This window comes from Aptenodytes forsteri, unplaced genomic scaffold (assembly GCF_000699145.1).
Source record: "Aptenodytes forsteri isolate BGI_AS27 unplaced genomic scaffold, ASM69914v1 Scaffold143, whole genome shotgun sequence".
NCBI lineage: Eukaryota > Metazoa > Chordata > Aves > Sphenisciformes > Spheniscidae > Aptenodytes > Aptenodytes forsteri.
The window spans coordinates 4,234,958-4,258,385 of NW_008794951.1; the positions used below are offsets into that span (position 1 = coordinate 4,234,958).

The 23,428-nt window shown below is 44.0% G+C and overlaps 1 protein-coding gene across 1 annotated transcript in view; it reads left to right on the top strand.

Annotated features, from left to right (window-relative positions):
• NRK (Nik related kinase) overlaps window positions 1–23,428 on the top strand; it is a 108,269-nt gene that overhangs the window by 32,553 nt on the left and 52,288 nt on the right. The window contains exons 5-14 of the mRNA XM_009275378.1: window positions 8,080–8,205; window positions 8,958–9,068; window positions 10,908–10,998; window positions 13,082–13,212; window positions 16,078–16,132; window positions 18,339–18,417; window positions 19,118–19,293; window positions 21,078–21,150; window positions 21,561–21,756; window positions 22,634–22,798. Of these exons, the coding sequence (XP_009273653.1) occupies window positions 8,080–8,205; window positions 8,958–9,068; window positions 10,908–10,998; window positions 13,082–13,212; window positions 16,078–16,132; window positions 18,339–18,417; window positions 19,118–19,293; window positions 21,078–21,150; window positions 21,561–21,756; window positions 22,634–22,798 (1,203 nt within the window). The remainder of the gene's footprint in view (window positions 1–8,079; window positions 8,206–8,957; window positions 9,069–10,907; window positions 10,999–13,081; window positions 13,213–16,077; window positions 16,133–18,338; window positions 18,418–19,117; window positions 19,294–21,077; window positions 21,151–21,560; window positions 21,757–22,633; window positions 22,799–23,428) is intronic.

The following is a 23,428-nucleotide window of genomic DNA, read 5'->3' on the forward strand; positions in this document are numbered from 1 at the left end:
TTCAGCACAAATCCAAAACACAGCCCCATACCAGCTACTATGAAGAAAATTAACTCTGTCCCAGCCAAAACCAGCACACAGTAGTATAAATTATGGTTGCTGAGCACTGGTTTGTGTTTTCTAAAGTACTGAGAGGTGTTAATACAACCAGATTTTTCAATTGTACCTGACCCATGGTGACAAAGCAATAAGGGAATGCATTGCCATATATTTTGGTGGTCTATAATAACAAAGAGGAGAACTCTCTTCCTGCTTATTTCTAGTTGATTTTCTGTTTCCAGAGATAGCAAGTAAAAGATTTCCTGTAGCTCTGCGCTGCCCCTGCTGCGTTTCATCACATCTTCTCCCCTCGCGTGCCAGCCATTCCTCAGAGTAGCTAGCCTGACAGCTAGCAAGGAGGAACATGTTAGAAATGCAAATGTAGTACTTTTTTATTGCTATTTGACAGATGAGAGGAGGAGACAGTTTAATTGGCACTGTCCCTGCTCACATTTATAAAGTGGTGTCAGTGCTGGAACAGGGTGTCGAAAAAGTTGCTAAGTATTGATTTTTGTTTCTCCTTTTAAGAGCGCAGCCAGTAGCGAAGCAGCTTGCCTTCTTGAGACCATATTAGCCTGAGTCCCAGAAAGGCTGGGGAGACTCCCTGCTTCCTCTTCTCGAGTTTACTGGAAGTCTGTGGTTTGGTAGGATGCACCTACTCTCCCTGAAGAGGAGCTCCCCATTCTGTCACTCTGGCAGTGTAGATATGGAGTACAAAACTCCAAGATAAAGTTAGAGTCCTCTTGCATTATTGTGGAAGGGTTATCTATCGCCTGAAATAAAAAACAGGGCCAAGTCTGCCAGTGGTACATCTACACGTGGTGTTTCGGGCAAGCACAAGCAAGCCTTGCCTGCATTTTCGTGTCTTTTGATTGTCTTGGAAGACAGCAGAACAAGTTGGTGTCTGCATGGGCCTTGTCACGTAGAGCAGGTCCAGGACAGTTCTCTCTGCTGATGGTATAGGAATCCAGCCCTGAGCAGCAAGTGGCCTGAATTGCCCATTGTTTTTTTGAACGTAGATGCTACTGTAATGCTTTTACAAAGCACATCTAAGGGCTGGTTTGGCTGTGGCGGCTACCTTGTAAAATATGCATGCATAGTTCAATTGCCAGTTTTGCTCTTCTCTGTGGACACAGGAGTGTGCATTTTTTAAATGAGTGCTACATTAGATTGGTGGGATTTTTGCTTTTAGCTCTATAGGTACATATATCATCAGGTGCTTTGGCTTTAAAAAATGGCAGTCACCAAACACGAGGCTGCTGGATTTTGGAAGGGAGAGGGGGTAGGGTTTGGGTTGCAGACAGATTCCTGAGATCCGAGCACTTCTGTGCTTTGGCAGAGGAGCTGATGGGACAGATCCTGGCAGGGACTCAGAAGTGATCCAGAGCTTCTGTATGGACTGCTTTCATGCTTTGCTGGGTCAGTCAATGGTGCGTGAGGGCTGGCCAAAGATGTCACTTGTGGGCCGTCACATTAACACCAGTGACAGTCCCTTCATTGACGAAACAATTGAAGCAAAAACTGCAGGTAGGGAACCTTAGAAAGATTTCCTTCCCTTTGCTATACATAACACGGTCTCTTTTGTATGTAAGCAACAAACTGTAGCATCCGGTAATGCCTGCTTGCTTGGAAACAAAATTTAAGTGGAGGACAACCTTGTGGTCCAGCTTCAGGAATTCACATTGATAGACTTGCTCGATTCTGGGAACAAAAACCAGCTGTTCAGATCTGATTTGCTGCTTCCTTGCAGGCTAGAGAGCCAGCATCATACTGGGGAATCTGTCCCATTGCTTGAGGGGCGATGATAACGGATCATGCTGTTTTCACGTTGAGTCACTTAATGCAAAAGCAGTTGTGACGGTTTGACAGTTCAGTGGTGAGTGTGTTGGTGCAGCCATCTGGAGGGGTTTTCCTTGGTGCTCTTCCCCCACTAAACCCTGAACAAACCCAGTTCAGCTGTACTTGAGTGTTTCTGCTTTCTGACCTTAGTGCAGGGTGAGTGCAAGGCTTTCTGCTGTTATTTCCACTTTCTTAATGCGGGGCTGGCTGTGTTCCTGCTGCTAGGGCACAGGCTGGCAGACCTGGATGCAGTCCTCCGCTTTATCACTGGTTTCCTCTAGGCCCTTGGCGGTGCCTCTGCAAGACGTTGGGAGACCAGTGCAGGAGTGATTCAGGCGGTTGCTGCCAGTAGCTGTTGGTTCCTCCTGCAGCTGTCTGCTCTGCCCTGGGGCTGTCCTCTCCTCAGCCACCACATCTCACAGCTCGGTGTGTTACGGTAAACCCGGATGGCTTTCAGCACAGCGGGCTGTGGACGGCTGTGTGCAGCGGCAGGGTGGGGTTGGCAGCTGTGGTCCCGAGCCCTTCAGACACCTCGGTGCAAATTCCCAGAGTGCTCAGGGTGAGCCACGTGGCTGCAAGAAATGGGGTTACTGCTGGCCTCCTGAGCTGATCCGTCTGGCCAGAGACTGTGCTGCTGGTCTCTTGTAGTGCAGACTAGATGGGGTGGTTGAAGCCAATGCTTTTCTGCTCTGCAGTTGCAGTAGCTAGGAGCATGGGTACGGCTGAGGCGGATGCTGTACGTGTCCAGGGCATCTCTGAAGCTCAGTTCTCCTGTAAAACAGCAATAGCTTTTCTTTGCTTCATAGCATTTGGTTACTGAAGCATCTCACAGCAGTAGTGGGTCCTAACTGTAATGTAGATATCCTTTCAATCTCCAGAATTTCAGTGTCATAAATTCAGAGCCTGTCAAGGATTCAGTATTTCTCTTGCATTGTTAGTCTGCTCAGGTCTAAGTTATTTTCTGATCCTTTGGTCTTGAAAAGCTAGCTTGAGGCATTAAATAAAGTCTTTAAAATATTGAAATCCTCGTTTCCAATGTCCTGCCTATAAATTGCACCTGAGAGCAACATCTCACATGGAGTTTGGCTTGTGAGAAATGGAAGCTGTCATAGTAAACCTGCTTGAGTGAGACAGGAGGGTCCTAGCCCCTGTGGCCATTTTTATCTTTGGGTGGTTATGTGATCTGATTAGTGCTGCACAGGGAACAGTTTTCTTAGGGAGTGAAAATTTCATGTGGTAGAAAACAGGAAGGTTAAAAAAATAAAATCAAGACAAATGCAGTCTTTTTCCCTTCACCTGTCTCCAAAAAAAGTGGAGAAGAGCTGAATGCCTGCATTGGCCTTGTGATTTGTGTATCTGCTTAGAGGAGTCCCTGGTTCAAGCCTCCAGTAGATCTCTCTCATTCGAAGTGGGGCAATTCCAGTGGCTGAGTTTGACAGAGCCCCATGCCAGTGTAGGTTGGTGGTGGTTTGGTCACTAACCTGCTCAGTAATAGGTCAGTGTTGTCTGACTTGGGAGAGGATAGGACTGAACAAGGATATCTCGTATCCGAGGGGTCTGAGCTACTTCCTTGCTACTTGGATATTCTGCAGTGGGTTTCTCTCCCTCAGCATCATGTTTTCGTCACTAGAAAATCCAAGTCTTTCAGCTAATGTTTCATCATAATGTTTCAGCTAAGAAGTCTTTCAGCTAATGTTTCATCATAACCAGTACATTTCTGCCAAAAGATTCTGTTTCACCAAAATCTACGTTTTTTTTCCGGCAAGAAATCATTTCATCAGAAATTCCCTGACCAGCTCCAGCTGTGATTGTTCAGCTCTAAGATCTGGGGCACACCAAGAGCTGAGCAAATCTGCCCTTCGCTGTCAGGAGCTGCAGCCCCGGGACGGTTTCTTAAGAGCGGCAGCAGGATGCTGTGGTCATTGCGGGATCCTCTGGACATCTGTCAGGAAGTGCTGCCGTGTCATGTTACGGGGGGAGCGGGGGGAGCCCTTTGAACTGGTTGAAGGGGAGCCGATGGCAACGTGCGCTCGTGTGCCTCTCTGTGCAGGCTCTGCTTCCTGTTATCTGGCGGTGCCAACAAGCAGAGTGCTTGCAAAGAGACTGGATTCTTGCTGCTTTTCTCTTCAGCTATCGGTGCAGGTGATCAAAGAGCTCTTCTGCAGCAGGTCATTCTCTGTCTGTCCTTGCTTTCAGTCTTTCCAGATAGCAAAATAACATTTAAATGAGGAACTTGTCGTTAGAACTGCCCCAATACTAAGGGGTCTCTTGGTGGAGTATTTATCAGCTGATAATCTTGTTTCCTTTTGAGGTTAGAGGCGTGTGCTTTCTAGTTCTTTGCTTCCTAATGTCATTGCAGATAGGCCCACATCTTCAAAAATAGCCTTTGATCATGAACCTGTCATCTTTGTGCATGCAGCCATCTGTGCCCAGAAACGCATTGGTTTGTGAAGGCAAACAGCTTTTTGCACCTGCACATCTCAGAGCTTGTTTCCTTTTCTTAAGCAGCGTGATTTATGAGCAGGTTTCTAGACACCTGGGAGATGTGGCTGATGGTAACACTGACAAGAGGGGTGGTGGAAAGTGGAAATCCTGAGCATGTGCATGCACTGAAAAGTTGAGGGTGCTTTTGTCCCCAGTCACCCTGCTTGAAGGATGTATGCAGCACTGAGACTTAGCAAGTCCAGGTTCAGTTCCTGGCTGGGCCTTAGACATGGCCCATGGGACAGAATCACTCACATTTACCCTTCTTGCCTTGGTTTCTCCATGTGAAATAGAGTAATTTTTCCAAAACTCACTCAAGCACTGGGAAGGCAGAGTACTTTTTGACTGTGAAATGCCCACCTGTTGTCCTGTATAGCCCTTTGCCTTACAGTCTGACTGATACTTGAAGTCACATCTCTCTCTTTGGAGGATGCAAGAGTTTGGCTCAGAGAGTTTCTGCTCAGCAGTGGTGGGGCTCAGCAGGGAAGCCCCCTGTCCAATCTAAGCAGTGTCTTCCCAAGGCACTCATCCTGTACCTGAGCAGCGTACAGCAGTGTGCGAGCATGGGTAACTGCCTCTACGGGCAGGGATGGGCAAGGGAAGAAGAGGCAGGTGCAGGGAAGGAGCAGGTTCCAGCCTTCTGGGTAAATAGATAAGGACATGAGATAAAGCAGGAACTGGATCATCTTGCTGGTAATGGAAAAGGAGCATTACACATGTGCAGCTACTCTTTGCTCTTGCCAGTGGGTGTGGAAGAGCCTACCTGATATTCCAGCTGTGTTCACAAACAGGCACATGGTTATCTTTGTTTTAAAAACATGGAGGTGAGATTGCAGAGGGATAGAAAGTACTTGGATAAGAGCTGTGCCAGCACAGTTCCAACATCCAGTAAATTAATTGGGCAAAGGAAGAAAAGCTGAAAAAGAGGCAACAGCTCTGAGGAAATGGTTGAGATCTGCCAGCTCCCCGAGGGGAACTTTGTGAAAGTTGCAGGCTGGTGCTGAGGGCATAGCAGGGAAGCTTTTCAGTCGGGCTCCACCAGTGCAAAGTTCATGCCGATGGGCAGAGTTAAAAAAACCCAAAACCTTAAGATCTAAAGAGATCTTAAGTAATTTGGGGAAGGCCTTTATCAAAGATTAATGTTGCCCCTCCACATGTTTGGTTGCCCTAGCAGAAGAAGTGGGCAGGATGCAGGAGGGACAGCAGGGGGAGGAGAGGCATCCTCCCTGTTTGTCCTGCTTTCTACCCTTCTTCCCTACAGGTCCATTACCAGAAACTCGTATCAGTGACAGGACTCTTGTGGTTAGGTCCGGATGGCGGTTCCCATCTCCTTATTCTCTGCCTCCTTCTCTTCACCTGCCTGTTTCCACCCTTTCACATGCACTGTTGGGGAGTCCCAAGGGGAGTAGAGCCTTGTTTCCCCTCCCAGAAAGCATCAGCACAAGCTTTCAGCTCCCTTTGATTGTGCCCTGGCTACGAGCAGAGAGAAATAGGACCTTGCTCACGGAGGATTTCCTGCATGCTGTCTGGGAGTCAGCTCTGATTTCTCTTGGAGACTCCACATGCTGCACCACGCTCCTCCTTACTCTCACTAATTAAGTCATACAACATCCAGGGCTGTATCAAGTCGAGGATTAAGGGTCCTCCTTTCTCCTGAATTGCAAACAAAAGATAAATGAAATATCTAGTGTAATGTGTGCAGCTTGAGAGCCTGTATTCAACAAAGAGGCTGTTCTGAAACCTGAAATAGCTCGTTTTGCTTCAAGTGGAGTTATTTTACGTTTCCCATTTCCTAAAGCTTAAGACAATTAGGCTTTGGTCTGGTAACATGTCTCCTGTGGATTGATGTTACTGGGGAAAACTTATTGGTCTGTTCTGTTCTGTTGGGAATGATTTTTGTGGGGTCGGGTTCAATAAGACACATCATATGCGTATGCTTGAGGGAATTTGGCTTCAGCCTGTCAGGCTTTAATGTTTTGATACAGGTAGAAAGGACAACGCAGCTGGTTTTGTAAGCAGTCTATTGTGATGGTTAAAGGAATGCTTTGATGGCAAAGCTACTGGAAAATAGTGGAAAAGTGCAGAAAAATGTCCTGTGGGCCAAGCTGTTCTTGCTGCCTCTTTTTTTTCCCTTCAGCTAGTAAGTGCTGACTCGGATGTTTTGCAGCAAGGTAAATTAACTTTCAGCTTTGTCATACTCCTTTTAACCGATACAACCTTGCAGCACCACTCATCTCCTATTAAAGCAAATGAGACAGCAAAATCTACATGTGTTTCACTGGCTATTGTGCACCATTTCTCTTGGTGGCAACATAGCAAACAGGCTAGCTCTGAGAGGACCTCTTCAGATCAGGCAGTTCTCTCTGAGAAAGGGCATTTCCTTCTAATGTAATTATTAAAACTTGTGTTTCCATTAGTTGTCTTATTGTGCACGGTGCTGTACTGGGCAGAAGAGAATGTCTGCCCTGAACAGACTGAAACAAAGACAGTGGGAAAACAGAGCTAGCTAGTGCCTGGAAGGAGATGCCTAGGGGTGTGCTAGCCCCCAGCATGCCAGAGACTTAACTGATGGCGTGATGTTAGGAGCAGGGAAGAAACTCCATGGTCCAGGTGGGGTAGCCTCACAACTGGAAGGAAGGAGCAGATCCTAGCCCTGTGCTGGCTCTGGAGTTTGATTTGTGGCGAGTTGCCTCCTTCTTGGCTTTGATTTCCTCCCAGCAAGACTTGGGAAGACATGGGACTGGGAAGACAAGCTGGCTGATTAACTGATGGCGTGATGTTAGGAGCAGGGAAGAAACTCCATGGTCCAGGTGGGGTAGCCTCACAACTGGAAGGAAGGAGCAGATCCTAGCCCTGTGCTGGCTCTGGAGTTTGATTTGTGGCGAGTTGCCTCCTTCTTGGCTTTGATTTCCTCCCAGCAAGACTTGGGAAGACATGGGACTGGGAAGACAAGCTGGCTGATGGTGCACTAACCTCCATGGGACTGGGAAGACAAGCTGGCTGATGTGTGCACTAAGTGCTTTTCTGAGTATTTAAGTAATGGAGTGTTAGGAATATTTTTATTTTTGTTTGAATCTGGTTAACTTCTCCAAGACTAAATTACTGCATACAGAAACCGCAAATGGGGGAGTAATAGGTCCTGTCTAAGCCCCCTGAGATACAATATGAGATTGTTATACCCAAATCGGGACATTTTTGATTCTTTAGGTCAAACCCTAGCAATTCATTGTTTTAGGCCGATGGATCAAGGTGATTCAGTCGTCGGTTTAAGAGCCTGTCCTTCAGTTGTAGTCTCATAATCACAGGATAACTCAGGTTGGAGGTAGCCTCTAATAGCTCCTGTCTAAGCCCCCTGAGATACAATATGAGATTGTTATACCCAAATCGGGACATTTTTGATTCTTTAGGTCAAACCCTAGCAATTCATTGTTTTAGGCCGATGGATCAAGGTGATTCAGTCGTCGGTTTAAGAGCCTGTCCTTCAGTTGTAGTCTCATAATCACAGGATAACTCAGGTTGGAGGTAGCCTCAGGAGGTCTCGGTCCAACCTCCTGCTCAAAGCAGGGTCAGCCATGGGATCAAACCAGGTTGCTCAGGGCTGGTTCCAGCTGGGTGTTGAAAGCCCCCAAAGACAGAGTTTGCCCTGCAGCTCTGGGCAGCCGTGGAGCTCAGTGATCTCTGGTCACCTAAGGAGCCTTCTGCTTTCTTTTGCTACAGAATGAAGAAGAAGAAATCAAGCTGGAGATAAATATGCTAAAAAAGTACTCCCATCACCGGAATATTGCTACATATTATGGTGCATTTGTAAAGAAAAGTCCTGCAGGCCAAGATGATCAGCTCTGGGTAAGTGTTTAGTGTCATTTCTGTTCATCAGATTTACAGCTCCTTTCTTGAGAGCTCCAGTATGCTTGGCTTGGACTCTGTCTCAGTGAAACTCTGAAGTCATTGTTCTGAAGAATAACATATGTTCCTCCCTACATGTCTTGATTTCCTTTGAGGATGGGCATAAAGTATGTTATGATACTTGTGACTTGTGCTGTCATTCTGATTTGTTATTTGAGCTTTTTTTCCCCCAAATTAAATGTTTCTGTAATTTTTATTTTTTTTAACAAAAGCGAAAGAGAGCTTGTCCTCTTCCCCTCCTCTCTTTTCTTGTTGCTTTCCTCTCCCTTTTCTCAGTGGCAAAATAAAAAAGGGAACAGAGGAATTGGCAATAAAGCAAAGAAGAAAAATGAATCCTCCAATTTTTTTGGCTGCAAGATTTTTGAAGCTGCGCAGCAAAATGAGAAATTTCAAATTTTGAAAAAAATCCCATGTTTTTCAGTGCTATTAGCTCTTGTTTTTCTGATTTTGTAGTTTCTTAAGGAAAAAAAAAAGGTACCCATAACCTGCAATAGGAGAGGAGCACTACTGAGGCTTTTTCTTTATTCAGCAATGTGCGTGATTCAGGAAATGAGATTTTATGTCACTTGGCATCCGGGAAGGTCACGTGTAGTTTGCCACACCTTGATTGTGGTGGAGTAGGTGTTTGCACATGACATGCTGGCACCCTGTCACTGCTGTGGTAAAGGTGTATTGTGTTTGTCCTCCTGCAGTTGGTGATGGAGTACTGTGGTGCGGGCTCTGTCACTGACCTGGTAAAGAAGACAAAAGGGAACTGTTTCAAGGAAGATTGGATTGCATACATCTGCAGAGAGGTTCTCAGGGTGAGTCGTGCCAACAGAGCTTTGTTGCTCATTGGCAACAAAAAGGCCTTTCCAAGCCTTTGGCTGCTAACATCGGTCACTAATGAGCATTATTGTTTAAAGGTTTTGATCCATGGGGCTCGTGGGCTGTGGTCCTTGAGTTCAGAAAGGCCCAAAGAGCCAGCATGGTGGCTGCTTGACATCCCATATTATTGTAGTTAATCCCATTTTCTGTATGAAGAACAGAAAATTCCTGTTTCCTATGGCAAATAGCCATCTTCTAAAAGTCCACATCCTGGGCATCTAGAAAAGTAAATCAGTTTTCTGTTTTCAGTAAGTCTGTCCTCCACATCAGGAGATCTTACTGTTCATTGCTTCAGCTGTTCATGCTGCGTAAGATCTTTCTGTTCATAATTCCTTTACCTGCACACACTCAGGGGCCTCTTTTCTGCACTATTAGAAGCAATGTTGACTAAACAGCATTCCAAAATCTTAAAGGTGGCCCTGCTGGGGCGATATTCCCCAAGACAGTTCTTGGGGCTATATTTCATTCTATGCAGGCTTAGGGCTTTTTTGTTTGTTTGTTTTTGGTTTTTGTTTTGTTCCTGGAGAGTACAGAGGATAAAACAATTCCCAAGTGTAATCTAGTGAACTAGCCTGGAAAAAAAAAAAAAAGTTGGAATCTGTCATTCTAAATTCAAAACCCATTACAGAGTTACTGATCCGTCTTCCTTGTAATGGAGTTTTACTTCTTTTCTAAATAATGGTAAGATAAATGTGTATTCTGGGAGCTGGAATTCAAATGGCATGCCAAAGTAATGCTTGAATAGGGGTAAATCTTGGCTTCTGGAGCAGAGGAGTTGAGAAGCGTGCTCATTAGAGTACATTGGCCATCTTACAAGGATTTGGCATTAGACTGCAGATTGTAATAACTATAGCTGGAGAGTGTGGGGAGAGCTCTTTTGCAAAAAAAAAATCTTAATGGTCTGGTCAGGTTGTTCTTCATTTGTGTGGCTATGATATCTCTATTAAAGCAATTGATGTTAAAACATTTGGCTTACGCTTATGCAACTGAAGACCATAACAGCATGCTGGTGTAAAACAAGAGATTGGATTTAATCATGCTTGTTTTAAAACAGAATGACCCAGTTGCACGTGGATTGACGATGTTTCCTTCTGGAAAATTTAGAAGCTGGGTGGAAGCTCTATTTGAAGTCATTAATATTACAGAGGTTAAGCATTTTGAGTGAAGCATCCCCTGGCTTATTATAACGTATTATTTCAGTGTGTTCCTTGATATCTATGCTAGTTTAACCACGGACAATTTTGGAACGAAGGAGGAGACAGAATATTGCAAATACTAACTGAATGAAAACAATATTTGCTGCATTCAAAAAGAGGCCTGACATGGTATTTTGAACTTTCTGTGGTCCATTTACCATTGAACACGGTCTTGCTGAATGCAGAATTTAAGCCACTGTGACCAGCCAGCTGCTGTCTCTGGTCCTCATACAGAGCATTCTGCATTGCTCTCTCCCTCTTTTGTTTGCCTTTAAGGCATAGTGTAAGGAGTCATCCCTTGATTCTGAGACAGAAGTTTAAAATATTGCTACCTTGTTCTCTTCACACTTAACTTCAGAGATGCTCCACTACTGTCAGGCCTTTGGGTAAAGAAGACAATCAAACTTGCGGTTGCTGTCCTCTCTCCTCCCCGAAACTGGGGTCTTCGTGTTGCTAATAACATATAAAGGACTTCCCCTATGAATAAAGTCTGAGAAGGGTAAAAGTGTAAAAGGCAACAACACCACGCTCATGATAATGATAGGAAGAAAGAATAAGGAAGGTGTGGTTTTGTTTCAGGGCTTGGCGCATCTTCATGCTCACCATGTCATCCATCGAGATATTAAAGGACAGAATGTTCTTCTCACAGAAAATGCAGAAGTAAAACTGGGTAAGTTTCCTTAAATGTGCACTAGAAACCTGTTTGTAAAAATTTAAGATTTCCATCTTGTCTCGGAAAGAACCTTCAGTAACCTAAGAGCAACAAATATGTCAAGTAGCATTAATGTTTGTGTTTATAAGGTGTCTGTCATGTAGAAAAAGCTGAAAATGTGACATGTTCTGCAAGGATGTCACTCGCAGCCTGTGGGCAATACAGCTACTTCTGGGCAGTCAAACACAGAACCTGTCTAGTAAGTCACAGCACCGTCAGGCCTTCACAGCAGATCCCGGCATGCAAAGACTTCCAAAATAAAAAAGTTGGGGGAATAAATTATGCTAATCCATTTCTCTAAGGGAAGTGATTAGAGATTTTCATAAATCCGACAATAGGTGAAGTTACTCGTGTGTAAAGGCTACCACTGAAGAGTAGCTCTTAATAGTCATCTCTCAAAAATGTCGGAGAGTTTACTTATTTCCTTTTCTAGCTGTGACACGTCAGCGTTGACAACTTCTGACTTCCTAAGACTAAACTCAAGTACATATCTCTCTTGGGGAGGGGATCTCTTTCATGTTTTGGGAAAACATCACAGAGAACGCACGGCAAGGATTTAAAGGAGCAGTCTCAAGGAGAGCGCTTCTCTTATTTGGGGTGATCTTTACGCTCCCTTTCTCTTTAATTGAAAGAATTCACTGTAGGTTTGGAGAACAAAAATAATAAACATGGCCTGTGGATGTGGGGCAGGATGTTTGGCTGGAGCAAGTAAAAATAAGTACTTTAAATCTCATTATGGTTTAACCTTATGGTGAAATCCTGGCTTCACTGAAGTCAAAGGGAGTTTTGCTGTTATATTATATGAAGGCAGGTTTTTGCTTCTAGTGTCTAAAAGATATGTACTAGTTTTCAACTTTTCCCTCTTAAAACTGACAAGATGGGGGGTTTGTGTGTGTTTACGGTCTTGTATAGTTACTAGTCCCACCATTCTTCACATGGTTGACAAGAAAGTTAAACCTTTCTGACTCTGGGTAAACATGAAACACATTTACTAACTACAACAACAACAAAAAGTTGTTTCCAGAGAGATTTAGCTCGTGTGTCTTAAAGACACCCAAGAGGTCCTCAGTCCAGTTCCATTCCACTTCAGTGTAAGTGTGCACACTTCCCATCAGAAGCACCGAGCGCATGATGATCCCAAAGGTTAGGTCCAACTTATTGTTGGAGAAGGTTTGCTAAACAGGCACATTAAATTGTAGTAGTACAAATGATTGTGGTTTGCAGATGATCTGCAATGAGGTAACATAAGTGAGAAAATGTGCTCTTTGATGGTAACCACAGGACTGTCTCCTTTCAGTCCTTTCTTTTCCCTGTTATTTTGTCTTCTCTGTGAATAGCACTCGTGCTATGCCCAGTGGATCCAATTAGTGTATCTTAGCGGTTTGTTCAAAGAAAAATACAATCACATAATTATTGGTTGTATGGGCCCTTCTTCATATCTGAACAGAACCATTTTGCTATACAATCCTGATGAAAGTAACACCCTTTTCAGCACAAAGAGCACCACACGATTCTCTCATTATAATGAGTTTAAGATCAGAATAAACTAGTATACTCTCTAGGTTGTTCTAAGATAGTGTATGAATGTAGGGAAGGAGTTATTCCAAACACCTCAAAATGAAGTAATATGGTAGTTCTTTCCAGCTTTCACAAATGGCCGTATTAGACACATCCAAATTTGCCTTGTCCGTAAATAGTATTTTTCCTCTCAGATACTAGTTAAAGATCTCGAGTCCTACTCAATGTAGCGTTTAGATTAAGCACAAATTATTCTGTAATGTCTTACTAGAGCAATTCCTGTCTGCTGTAACCTGCCTGGCAGATTTAGCATGCTATTTATTTGATCCTTCTGTCAAAAAGAGAAAAAAAAAAGGCAGTTAAATTTCAACGATTGGACAAGACGTACTGGAGGAACTCAGATTTGATATGTGTTGTAGCCCAAAGGTTTGGTGTTTTAAACAGTATGAAAGTAACCAAGCAAACACTCTGCCAAGTGGATACAACTCTTTATTAATTTCTTTACCTCTGCTTGGCTTTTCAGTGGATTTTGGTGTAAGTGCTCAACTGGATAGGACTATTGGGAGAAGAAACACATTTATTGGCACACCGTATTGGATGGCGCCTGAGGTCATTGCTTGCGAGGAGAACCCAGACTCTACGTATGATTACAGAGTAAGCGTTACAACTCTGCATAAGGTAGCAAAACGTGCAGGTTATTGCTGAAATCCTGCTCAAGTACTGCATTTGTAAAGTTCAAACTTGCCTCCTTTTAAACCGCAATAATATTATAACTGTACAAATAGAAGTATTTGTAATATGTGGGTGGTGGCTCTTTTTAAGAGTGGAGTTTCATTATGAATATTTTTTTGTGAATTGTTAATACATGAAATACACTTTCATGAACTTCTGTGCAAAAACAAATACTGATATACGGAGGTTGCAGGTCAGGATAGAAAAGAAAGGAAGAGATAAATTTAGAAGGAATACTTGAAGTAGTGTAATACTAATATGACAAGTTACTGCTCTCCTCTGTGATAGAGCTGCTTTACTCTGTACTCAGCTGCGAATCCTGAGTTAATTGGCAGTAATTAGTATCACTTCACTCATTTATGAGCATGTGACTGCAAGAGGTTTCCTATCCCAGAACGATTTCTGGTCATTCGCAGGGTGGCTGAGGTGAGAAGGCACAGAATTTCTTGTATTTCAGTTTGTGCCCATTGCCTCTTGTCCTGTCACTGGGCACCACTCAGAAGTCTGGCTTGGTCTTCTTTACTCCCCTCCCATCAGGAATTTGTACGCATGTATGAGATCCCCCTGAGCCTCCCCTTCTCCAGGCTGAACAGTTCCATCTCTCTCAGCCCAGAGCCTCCCAGCTCCAATCCCTTAAACATCTTTGTGCCCTTCACTGCACCCACTCCAATATGTCTGTGACTTCTTGTACTGGGGAGCCCAAGAACAGCTATCGAGCACTTTTTCTGGTTCTCCTCCTAATTCTTATAATGTGCTGATGCTGTTCCAAAGAGTCTTAAAAAGCTTTTTCTTCGTCCTCTGGCCTGTTTCCAGCAGTGTTGTCATTTGTCTGTCTACATGTATCGTGCAGGATGTTTTCCAGGGATGGCTTTCTGAGCAGCCATCCTCTGAGTGACCCTCCGGTCACTCTCTTGGTTCAAGTCCTCTCTTGGTTGCCACTTTGCACCTCTCATTCTAATTGTGACTTCAGAAATATTTATTGGAAGAACCTGTTATTGCTTCAATTTTCTAGTGATACAGAAGCTGTGATTCTCCCTTGTTGAGACCTTCTGTGCTGCACTGGCAGAGTGAGGACAAGTTGTGTGAGTGTCAGTCATGACCAAAGAATGTTCTTGGATTTTATTTTTCATACCATGTAAATCTTCTACTGAAACCTCAAGAAATTAATCTTGTCTTCGTTCTCTGTCCCCAGTCAATTTCCTTTTCAGAATATGTACTTTTCAGAAGATACAAGCGTTAGGAACGTGCACCCCTAATTCTTGAGGTTTCTTTGCCTTCAGTAATAATCACAGTTCATCTGCGTGCATTTAGGTTCTGCAGATGGTAGTTTAAAACTGATCAGCGGAGGGGTTTGGAAGCACCTATGCAGACAGTGCTATGACTCAGAAGGTGGCATGGGGCCGGTCTTTTCTACAGAGATTTATAGCTGATACGATGAGCAAAGTAGCAGGAAGCCACTCTGTAATTTCTTGCTGTTCCAGCTCTGATTTAAAAAAAAAAAAAAGATTTTAACAAACGAGTAAAAATATATGCGCATAAATATATATATATATATATACACACACGGACCTTTACAAACACTGCTGTCATCCTCCCTTTCACCTGTCTGCGCCTCGTGCTTTGAAACTCCAAACCAAAATTCTTTGTAGCCTGGCTGTTTCTCCCATTGTCCCCAAACCTGCGGTACTACCCCTAGAAGACTTTTCTAGTTTTCAGTCATTTACTTAATAACACGTCCGGATCGTGAATCTATTAAATTCCCACCAGTTTTGTTGTCAAATCCCTCCACAAACGATGATGCGAACTGGTTTTCAGCTTGCGTAAAGCAGTTCAGAGCAGCTGGACTGAGAAGGCTCTGTTGATAAAGTCAAATTTAGTTAGAGTGCCAGGCTGGGCATGAGCTGCTGTTCATGTAATGGCATATTGCTTCTAATCATTGAAGGTTTGTCTTCTCTTGCTCCCTTTTTAAAAGATAGTTTTAGAGAAGCCCTGCATGTTGGTTTGGCCACGTGCCTCTCATTTGGCTACATTTAGACACAAAAAATAGTAAAATAATGCACATGATTAATCAAGTGGAAAGTTTTTACAGTCACTGGTAGTGTTTCAGGTTTACCTTCCATGATCAAAACCTGGCCTTTAGCATCCAGATAAGCTGATAAAGGAAACTCCGCTCTAAGTTAACTGAGCTGAGCTGAACATATACTGCGGCATAAGTCTGACTGCATGATGTGCTCTCCCTTCATGTGCCCAAAAACATGTGACTGGAGACTTTGTAGACAGAAGAAGTCAGACCCCGAGGCCTGACCATAATTTCTGTTCCATCAGTGTAGAAACTCAGCAATGACTGCTCTGAAATAAGCATTAAGACCAAGAATTTTTTTGGCCAGGAGAGGGGCGTGAGGCACTGCTGTGTCTCACTGCCTCATGAAACAGTTTAAAAGATTTAAGACCTATATTTAAACAGTGCCTGCTATATTCTGGCTCTTGTTTTTTGAATGCAGAAGGTCTGCATTTTGGGGCTGGCTGCTGGCTGACATGATGAGTCAGCTGTTCAGAGTTGCATGGGAAATGGGAAGCTTCTGGCTATTAGCACATTTCCTAAAAGCTCAGTAGGGAATGGGAGGGAGCAGAATGTATGTCACTCCAACTAAAATGATCCGATCCAGGAGAAATCTAGGGAAACTGTAAAAACAAAAAAAAACCCAAAACCAAAACCGCAAAAGAAAACAGAACAAAAAAAAGCTTGAATGCTGCAAGTTGCAATGTGCAATGTTTCTTTTCCTGCAGAGTGACCTATGGTCTCTGGGAATCACTGCTATTGAAATGGCCGAAGGAGCGCCTCGTAAGTGATTTGGTATAAAGGTGGGGGTGTCTATGCTTTGTGAACATGTTCTGTGTTAAAATGACTCATGCTTGGCTAATGCACAGATGTACTAAATTCTGGTTCTGGTTAAAAATAATCTGTGACTTTTTCTCATTTGGGCTCTTTTGTTTTCCTCTTCCTTTTAGACCCTTTAAGTCTATATTTTGATTCCTTGCCTTCATTTCCTAGGGAAACAAAAATTTTTTTCTTAGAGCTCTTGTTAGCATCACTTTGATCACTGCCTGCGGGTACAGCTAAGCTGAAGGGATTGACATGTTAGCAGAAAAAATTGACAAGAGCGGCTTTGGGTTTAGGTCACTGCAAAAAATATGGCAGTGGCAGAAGCTAGGCCTAAAGGTTATATTTTTACTCTGGGACTGACTTGATTCTCACAGGTTTTGGGATGAATACTGTATTTGCTCACGCAATGGCTTCGGTCCATGGCCACATTCCCAACCTGACAGCAGATTGCCATAGTTTTACGGCCTGCCCTCGCCTGCCAGCTGTCCCCCTCGCTCCTCTGGTTAGCCTCTCGCAGCCGTCGGGCAGAGATCGGTGGCTGCAGCAAAGTGGATGCAAAGACCTTGTGCATTGTTGTTTCTGCGGAGGACCGGTTGCTTTGCCCCAGCACCTGCGAAGCAGATGTGATGTGATGAGGTATCCGGTCACTGCTGAGAGCACAGGAGATGAAATAAATTATACTCTGGCCTGAGCTTGAGAGCACGTAGGCTGTGTTTTGAAAAAACACACTTGGCTCTTCTCCCGTCAGACTTGGTTTTTAGCAGCGCTCAGGAGCCAGCTGGAGTTCAGGAGCACTTCTAGACACCGTGCTTCAGTCTAGCTGAAGCTTAGTCCCGAGACACGAGTCTGTGGGGAGTTTTCTTCAAGAGAGACTTTGTAGCTTTGCATGCTAATTCCTCATGCCACTTGTATTTAATATTTTCACTAGTTTTGGCAGGGAAATGCTATGGATTGTATTCTGTTGCATTGTGTTTTGTTTACTGTAGTACAACAGTGTCTGGGACCCATAGCTAGGGTCCCAGAACTGGCGGACTTCTGCCCCCCGTCCCCACGGTATCACATGCTATTGAAAATACAAAGGAAAAACTCGAAAACAGAACCCAGATATGAGAAACGACGGCAGGTGGATGCAGGCAGAGAAATTAATAGAAGGCAGTGAAGGCTTTACCAGACCACAGTCTTCTCACTTTTACTAGTTCTGTAATGCTGTAAGTCCATTCCTGTTACGAGAATCACTGCTGAACACCTGTATATCATAAGGAATCAGCCTCCATATAGTTCCTATCAGTTGTCATTCAGTAGCTCTGTTTTGTGAAGGAAGACCTCTGACCCTCGATATTTCTCTGTGACAGATAGCGCACACTCATAATTCCATACAAAATGCCTGGGATGGATGAGATGTGATGGTATTTACTTTCTGCAGAGCTTTTTGTCGCTTCAACTTTCCACAACAGTAACACTAAAAAGAAATACATTGGGCTGGAGAGAAACCAGCGTCTGAATGCATGAGTAGAATCTGTTGCAGATTGTTTAATAACGGTGCTCACACTCCCGAAACACAGAATAGATGAAATGTGTGCTTAGTCATTACGCTCTGTTCCAGTGACGCAGTCTATGAGCTCTCCGCTTCGCATCAGGTTTTCTTCATCCTGCATTTTCTCTTATGCCATGAACGAGGTAGCTAAGAGTTTGGTTAAAATTTAGCTTATCATTTATCTGAACCAAAAGCCAGGCGTAATAAACTAGATAAGTATTTCAATCCCAACTTTAACTTCTATTCATGCGAAAACGCCCTTTGGTGTATTAGAAAGGTGAACTATTTTATGTCCTTCTGAAGCCTTATATATAAAAAATATGAAGAAAGTTGTACTTGTTCCTACCATGCAGCCTCTCTTCCAAATCTCTTTTAACTGGCAACAACAGCATATTGTCATGAAAGATTTCTGTGTACTCAGAGACTTTATTTCTTGGCTGTAGTGTGAATTTCGTTGACTAACAGTGCGGTTCTGCGGCGGATGCTGTGCTGTTGGAAGTGGGAGTGTTTGTGGAGGACTGCTTCTCTCTGTTGGGAGAACCAGGCTCCTGTCCCGGCTGGGTCAGTGTGGTCAGGCTGTGGGAGGGACACAGGCATGCACCCTTCAATAGCTTGTGGTTTCCTTTGCAGCCCTGTGTGACATGCACCCCATGAGAGCGCTCTTCCTCATCCCACGGAACCCGCCCCCAAAGTTGAAATCCAGAAAATGGTAAAGAGATGTGTAAAAACTGTATTTTTGCTGCATTGGGCTTAGGAGGATTTTGAGCTCTCTTGTCCAGAGACAATGATCTTGTTAAATCCTACAGTGACCTATGAGGTCTTTCCTAGGCTGTTTCTAGTGCTGGGTTAAGCCACAGGCGCAGATGTAGTTTACCTCTGGGAAGCAACATCTTCCTTTTGAACTCTGCCTAAACTGCGGCAGTCGTTGCAGTTGCTGAAGTTTGGCATGGGTGGCTGAAATTGCAGTATAGGCAGACTTAGATGGGCTGCTTGGGGTCAGTGCTTTGTCAGAAGACTGCACGGACATTGCGGGGCTAATGGCAGTCACTGTGGCCTACAGAGAATTAGTTTGTCTTTTGAATGAAGTGTATAGAGAAAATCTTCACCATATCAAAAGGGTAAGGGCATTTTTGAAAGAGTTGCATTGGCCAGATGGTGGTTTTGTTGATCTGGATGTAAATTCAGGGTAAGTCCACTGAGAGGGCGGTCGAGGTGGAGCTCCCCATCATTCGCCCTCAGCGCTGTGCTGCTCTCCGGAGGCACACTGGTGGCAAAACTCAAATTGTCTCACGCAGTTCCGGTGCAAAAGGAAACCTTGCAAAGTTAGTGCTTTCCATCACTCAAGGGTAGTGCTTGGCGCACAAGTTGAAAAGGATTAATGTTTTCCTCCACTTTTATATCTTTTTCAGGTCAAAGAAATTCCTAAACTTTGTTGAAAGCTGCCTGGTAAAAAATTACTTGCATCGTCCGTCCACTGAAACCTTGCTTAAGCATTCTTTCATCCGAGACATGCAGAATGAACGGCAAGTGCGCATCATGTTGAAAGACCACCTGGACAGGACCAGGAAGAAAAAAGGAGAAAAGGGTACCGTGGCAAAAACAAACTAAAAGTCACTGCAGAGAGTAGGTCCTCTTCCAATTTTGGCAGCAGAGTACAAGGCAGATGCAACTGAAATACTAGAACCAGGAAAACTGTGAGAAATGTTGTCTTTGATAGCGGTGGGGCCATTTTGAAGATCTCTTTGCCAAAGCCCAGGTCCTTAATGGTGTTTAAGTGCTAAAGTCTTTGGAGCCTGACTGACCCTGATTCACTGAGAGCAACCCTAATGCTAACGTGAGCGAGGAGTCCAAGTAAAGTCTAGGTGCACACTTTATTGAGTATCTAAGTAGTACTCAATGAGCATTTCCCAGTCTCTTAGTTCATCTGTCTGTCCCTGATCCATTTAATTTACCTGTTGTATCTCCATATAATTTTAGCTTGTGAGTTCTTTGGGGGGCAGAAGTGCTCTTTAAGCGTTTTGCAGTGGAGTGCACAAAAGAGACCTCGAGAAGGCCTCCAAGCTCCAGCAAAACACAAATGGGTATAATGGATCATCTCCTTCACAGGGTGGCTGAAGAAAAAGAGAGAATCTGAGTTTGTTCCAAATGCTAGCCTTACTCTTCGGAGCAAAACCTGGAAGAAGCAGTGCTGGAGCGGGGATGATACTTGTGTAAATGCCAGTGCTCAGCAGACTACGGGCTGTGCAAAGTGGAGAGCGAGCTGTAGCCTATTGACCACCGGTTTTCCCTGCCCTCTCTCCCCTCTTCCTCTTCTGTATATTTTGTACTGGCAGGGGCACTGTGAAGACCAGTGACTATGAGGGCAAACTCGGAAAGCACTATACAGTTGGAAAGTGACTTATAAACTCCAAGTATTGATTTGACAACAGGAATATTTGTGCCTAAAATGAAATTGCTGTTGCAATGTAGATTTACTGACTCCAATAGTAGTTGCAAATTCTGCCACCTCTTTCAGCTATGAATCTCAAAGCACATTCGAATGGAGAGATAGCAAGTCAGAGTTTCTCACAAATGCCTTTTGGGGGGGAGGGAAATGCAATGATAACAATCACTTCTTGATAGATAGTTATGTTTTGACCTGAAAAGTGCTATTTTTAATCAAAGCTCCCCTGAAAGGGAGAACAGTGTGAAATTGCCAGACTATATACTTCAAAATAGTGACTTCGAAAACAAATTAAGTCCCACTTTAGCATGCCATAGAGCCAGCAATGCAGAATAGGACCAGTTTGAAATTATCCCTTAAAAGCTGCCTTCATGTTAGTCTTGAAGAGAACTTTACAAGTGTGGGTCAGCTTCTTCTGAATCGCTGTGCTGAAACTAGCATTAATTTATTATCCCTGTTTCTTTTTTTAATTATTCACTTTGATACAAAAAGAAACCTGGATTTACTGAAGGCCTCAGCTTAGCCATACAACAGCTATACAACAGCAGAGAAGGGCGCTACAAATCTTTTATGTCCTTTCTGAAGAACCCCTCTGCTGGTGTTGTTACGGGGATTGGATTTCTCTGTGGGTTTAGCCTAATTTATTTCAGATTATGGAAATAGGTTAGTTTTTCAAAACCAGTACAGTCAGTCAAGGGAAAAGGTGGGAGTGTGTAAAGGGGCTGCCCTGAAACATTATCTGATCTAGATTTTGAATTATGTATGTGGCTATCTTGCCTCCCCTCAGCCTCCCAGTGCAACCCGTGGCTTTTAAATTCCGGCTGAGCTACGTGTAGTTCAGGTTGAGTGCTCAGAAACAAAGTCCAAGATCCTATCTTCAGTAACAGCATCCTTCACTGGGGTTTGTTTATTGTTCTCTTTTTTAGAAGAAACGGACTATGATTACAGTGGAAGTGAGGAGGAAGATGATGAGCTGAATGAAGATGAAGGAGAACCAAGGTTAATTTTATTACTGGAATAGAAAATTTGACGGCCCAAGGGCTCATTGAAGACAGCCCTCCTCAGCCAGAATGGCTTTCTTAACTTGCTCTGAATCCCTTATCTCCTGTATCCCTTCTGGTAGCTTTAACTGTTTTGTAGCCCTCAAATATAACTGCTGAGTATAAGATGTCTGTAATAAGCTGCTTCTTAGTTCCCCTGCAACAGGGAGGAAACTCTCCCATGAAGGACCCAATAATCAGCTTCAGGCTGTTTTGTAGCACAGTAAGTGCGGATGCATAGTCAGCGTCCTCGAGATTTATCGGAATATCTTAATTTGCTAACACAGGACAACAAGCACTTCCCAATGCACCTTGTATTCTCTCTTTAATGTTATGTTTAGTCATGTAGAAACCTCCCCTTTGTTTCAGCTCCATAGTTAATCTTCCGGGGGAGTCAACTCTCCGCCGTGAATTTCTGAGGCTGCAGCAGGAGAACAAAAACCGTTCTGACCCTCATCGCCAGCAGCAGCAGCTGAAGGACCAGGAGAAATACAAGAAGCAGCTGCTGACAGAGCGGCAGAAACGGATCGAGCAGCAGAAAGAGCAGAGGAGGAGGCTGGAGGATGTAGGGACTGGCTTGTATTATTGTTCCATGTCTCATCACAAATAAAAAAGTGCCTGTAGAGAGTAGGCTTTGAAAGGCAAGAAGGCTGTGTTAAATTGTCAGCACAACCTGGACTGTAGTCTTTAGCCTTGGGAGAACTGTGTCGCTTTTGAACACAATGATTTTAAATGATTTTAAATGGGCTCTGTCCTTTTCCTGCTGACCACCTGCCCTGAGCTTTGGGAGCAGAAGAGGAAGGGCATTTTGCTTGAGTTTGTTTGGCAGTGGAAGCCCAGGCAGATGGGATGAGAGATCCTGATTTCTTTCTCATGTGCGTTGCCCAATTTGGTGTCTGTCTGTCTGATCCAGAGTCCTGGCCCTGCTTCTCTTTAAGATGTTACAAGATAGCTGCTGCCTTTTCAGCTCTCTGACACGCTATGGTGTTGGAGGCATTGCTAAATCACCAACGTGTCTCTTCTCATGAGTATCTGATGAAATTCAAGCATTGTGCAAACACTCCAGAGCTGGCATTTGTGAAGCATAGTGCTGCTCCAGCAAAACTGGGGGGACTCTGGAAAAACCCTTCCTTCTCAAAATGACAGGAAGACATTTGTCATTAGATTAGCTGCCAGCCATCACAGAGATCTTGCATGCCTGCTTAAACGAATGGCAAATCTGCCCTCGGCTGCCAAAAGGGCAAAGGTTTCACTTCAAGTTTGGCAGTCATTGTGGTGGCAGCTTGTGGCTATCTGCTTCTGCTGCGCAGTGCATCGGGTATCCCCTGTTAGTGACTGCACAGCAGGAAATGGGCCTTGTGATTAATGAACACTGGCATAAGTAATTGGTGGGTACAAAAGTAAAGTAAGACAAGCAATGTTATTCCCTGGCTCTCTTCCAGCATCAGAGGCGAGAGCAGGAGCTACGAAGGCAGCAGGAGTGTGAGCAGAGGTGGCCAGAGGCTAAGGCTGTTCAGAGGAAAGAGGAGAGGTGTAAAGAAGACAAAAGGGCTGTGGAAGATGAACGGTTCATAGTAGATGGACAGAGGAAATCAGAAAAGAAGCAGGTATGAAAAGAGTGTTTACTGACAGCAATTCGCAGCTCCCTGTTCCTGTAGCTGATGTCTTTCTCAGTTCCCTGACGCTGTTCCCATCCTCTGAGTCACAGACCAGAGAAGGACTTTTTTAATGCATTTACTGCCTCTTGTTCCCAGATTCAGCTTTCTTTCGAGTTAACGTATATGTTACCGAGTCATTCTCCTTATCTACAGCAATGACACTGCCTCTCCCACTTCTGTCCCTGCCATTTCTCCATGCTGAAATAGTCTTCAGTCACTTCAATCTGATTTAAAATATCTTTACCCTGAAAGCTTCCAGCATCAGCTTGACCTAAGCTTAAATCTCCAGTCTCTGGTTTCTGTTCGGGTTGTAACCAGGACCATTTCTTTTTCACAAATAAAAATGGAGCAGAGGTTAATTTTAATGCTGAAGTCTCATTGTCAAGTCTGGCACCTTGGCCACAATGTTTTTATAATGTTTCAGCAGCAAACTGGTTTGTAATCAAACAGAAGCATGGAGTGTTTGATTAAAGCCCTCTGGTTTTAGGAAAAGTAAAAAGTAAAACTATGGTTTTCTGATGTGCTGTCTCAGAAGCCAAACACTGAGTGTTTGGGGTCACTTCATGTTTCCTATTGCTC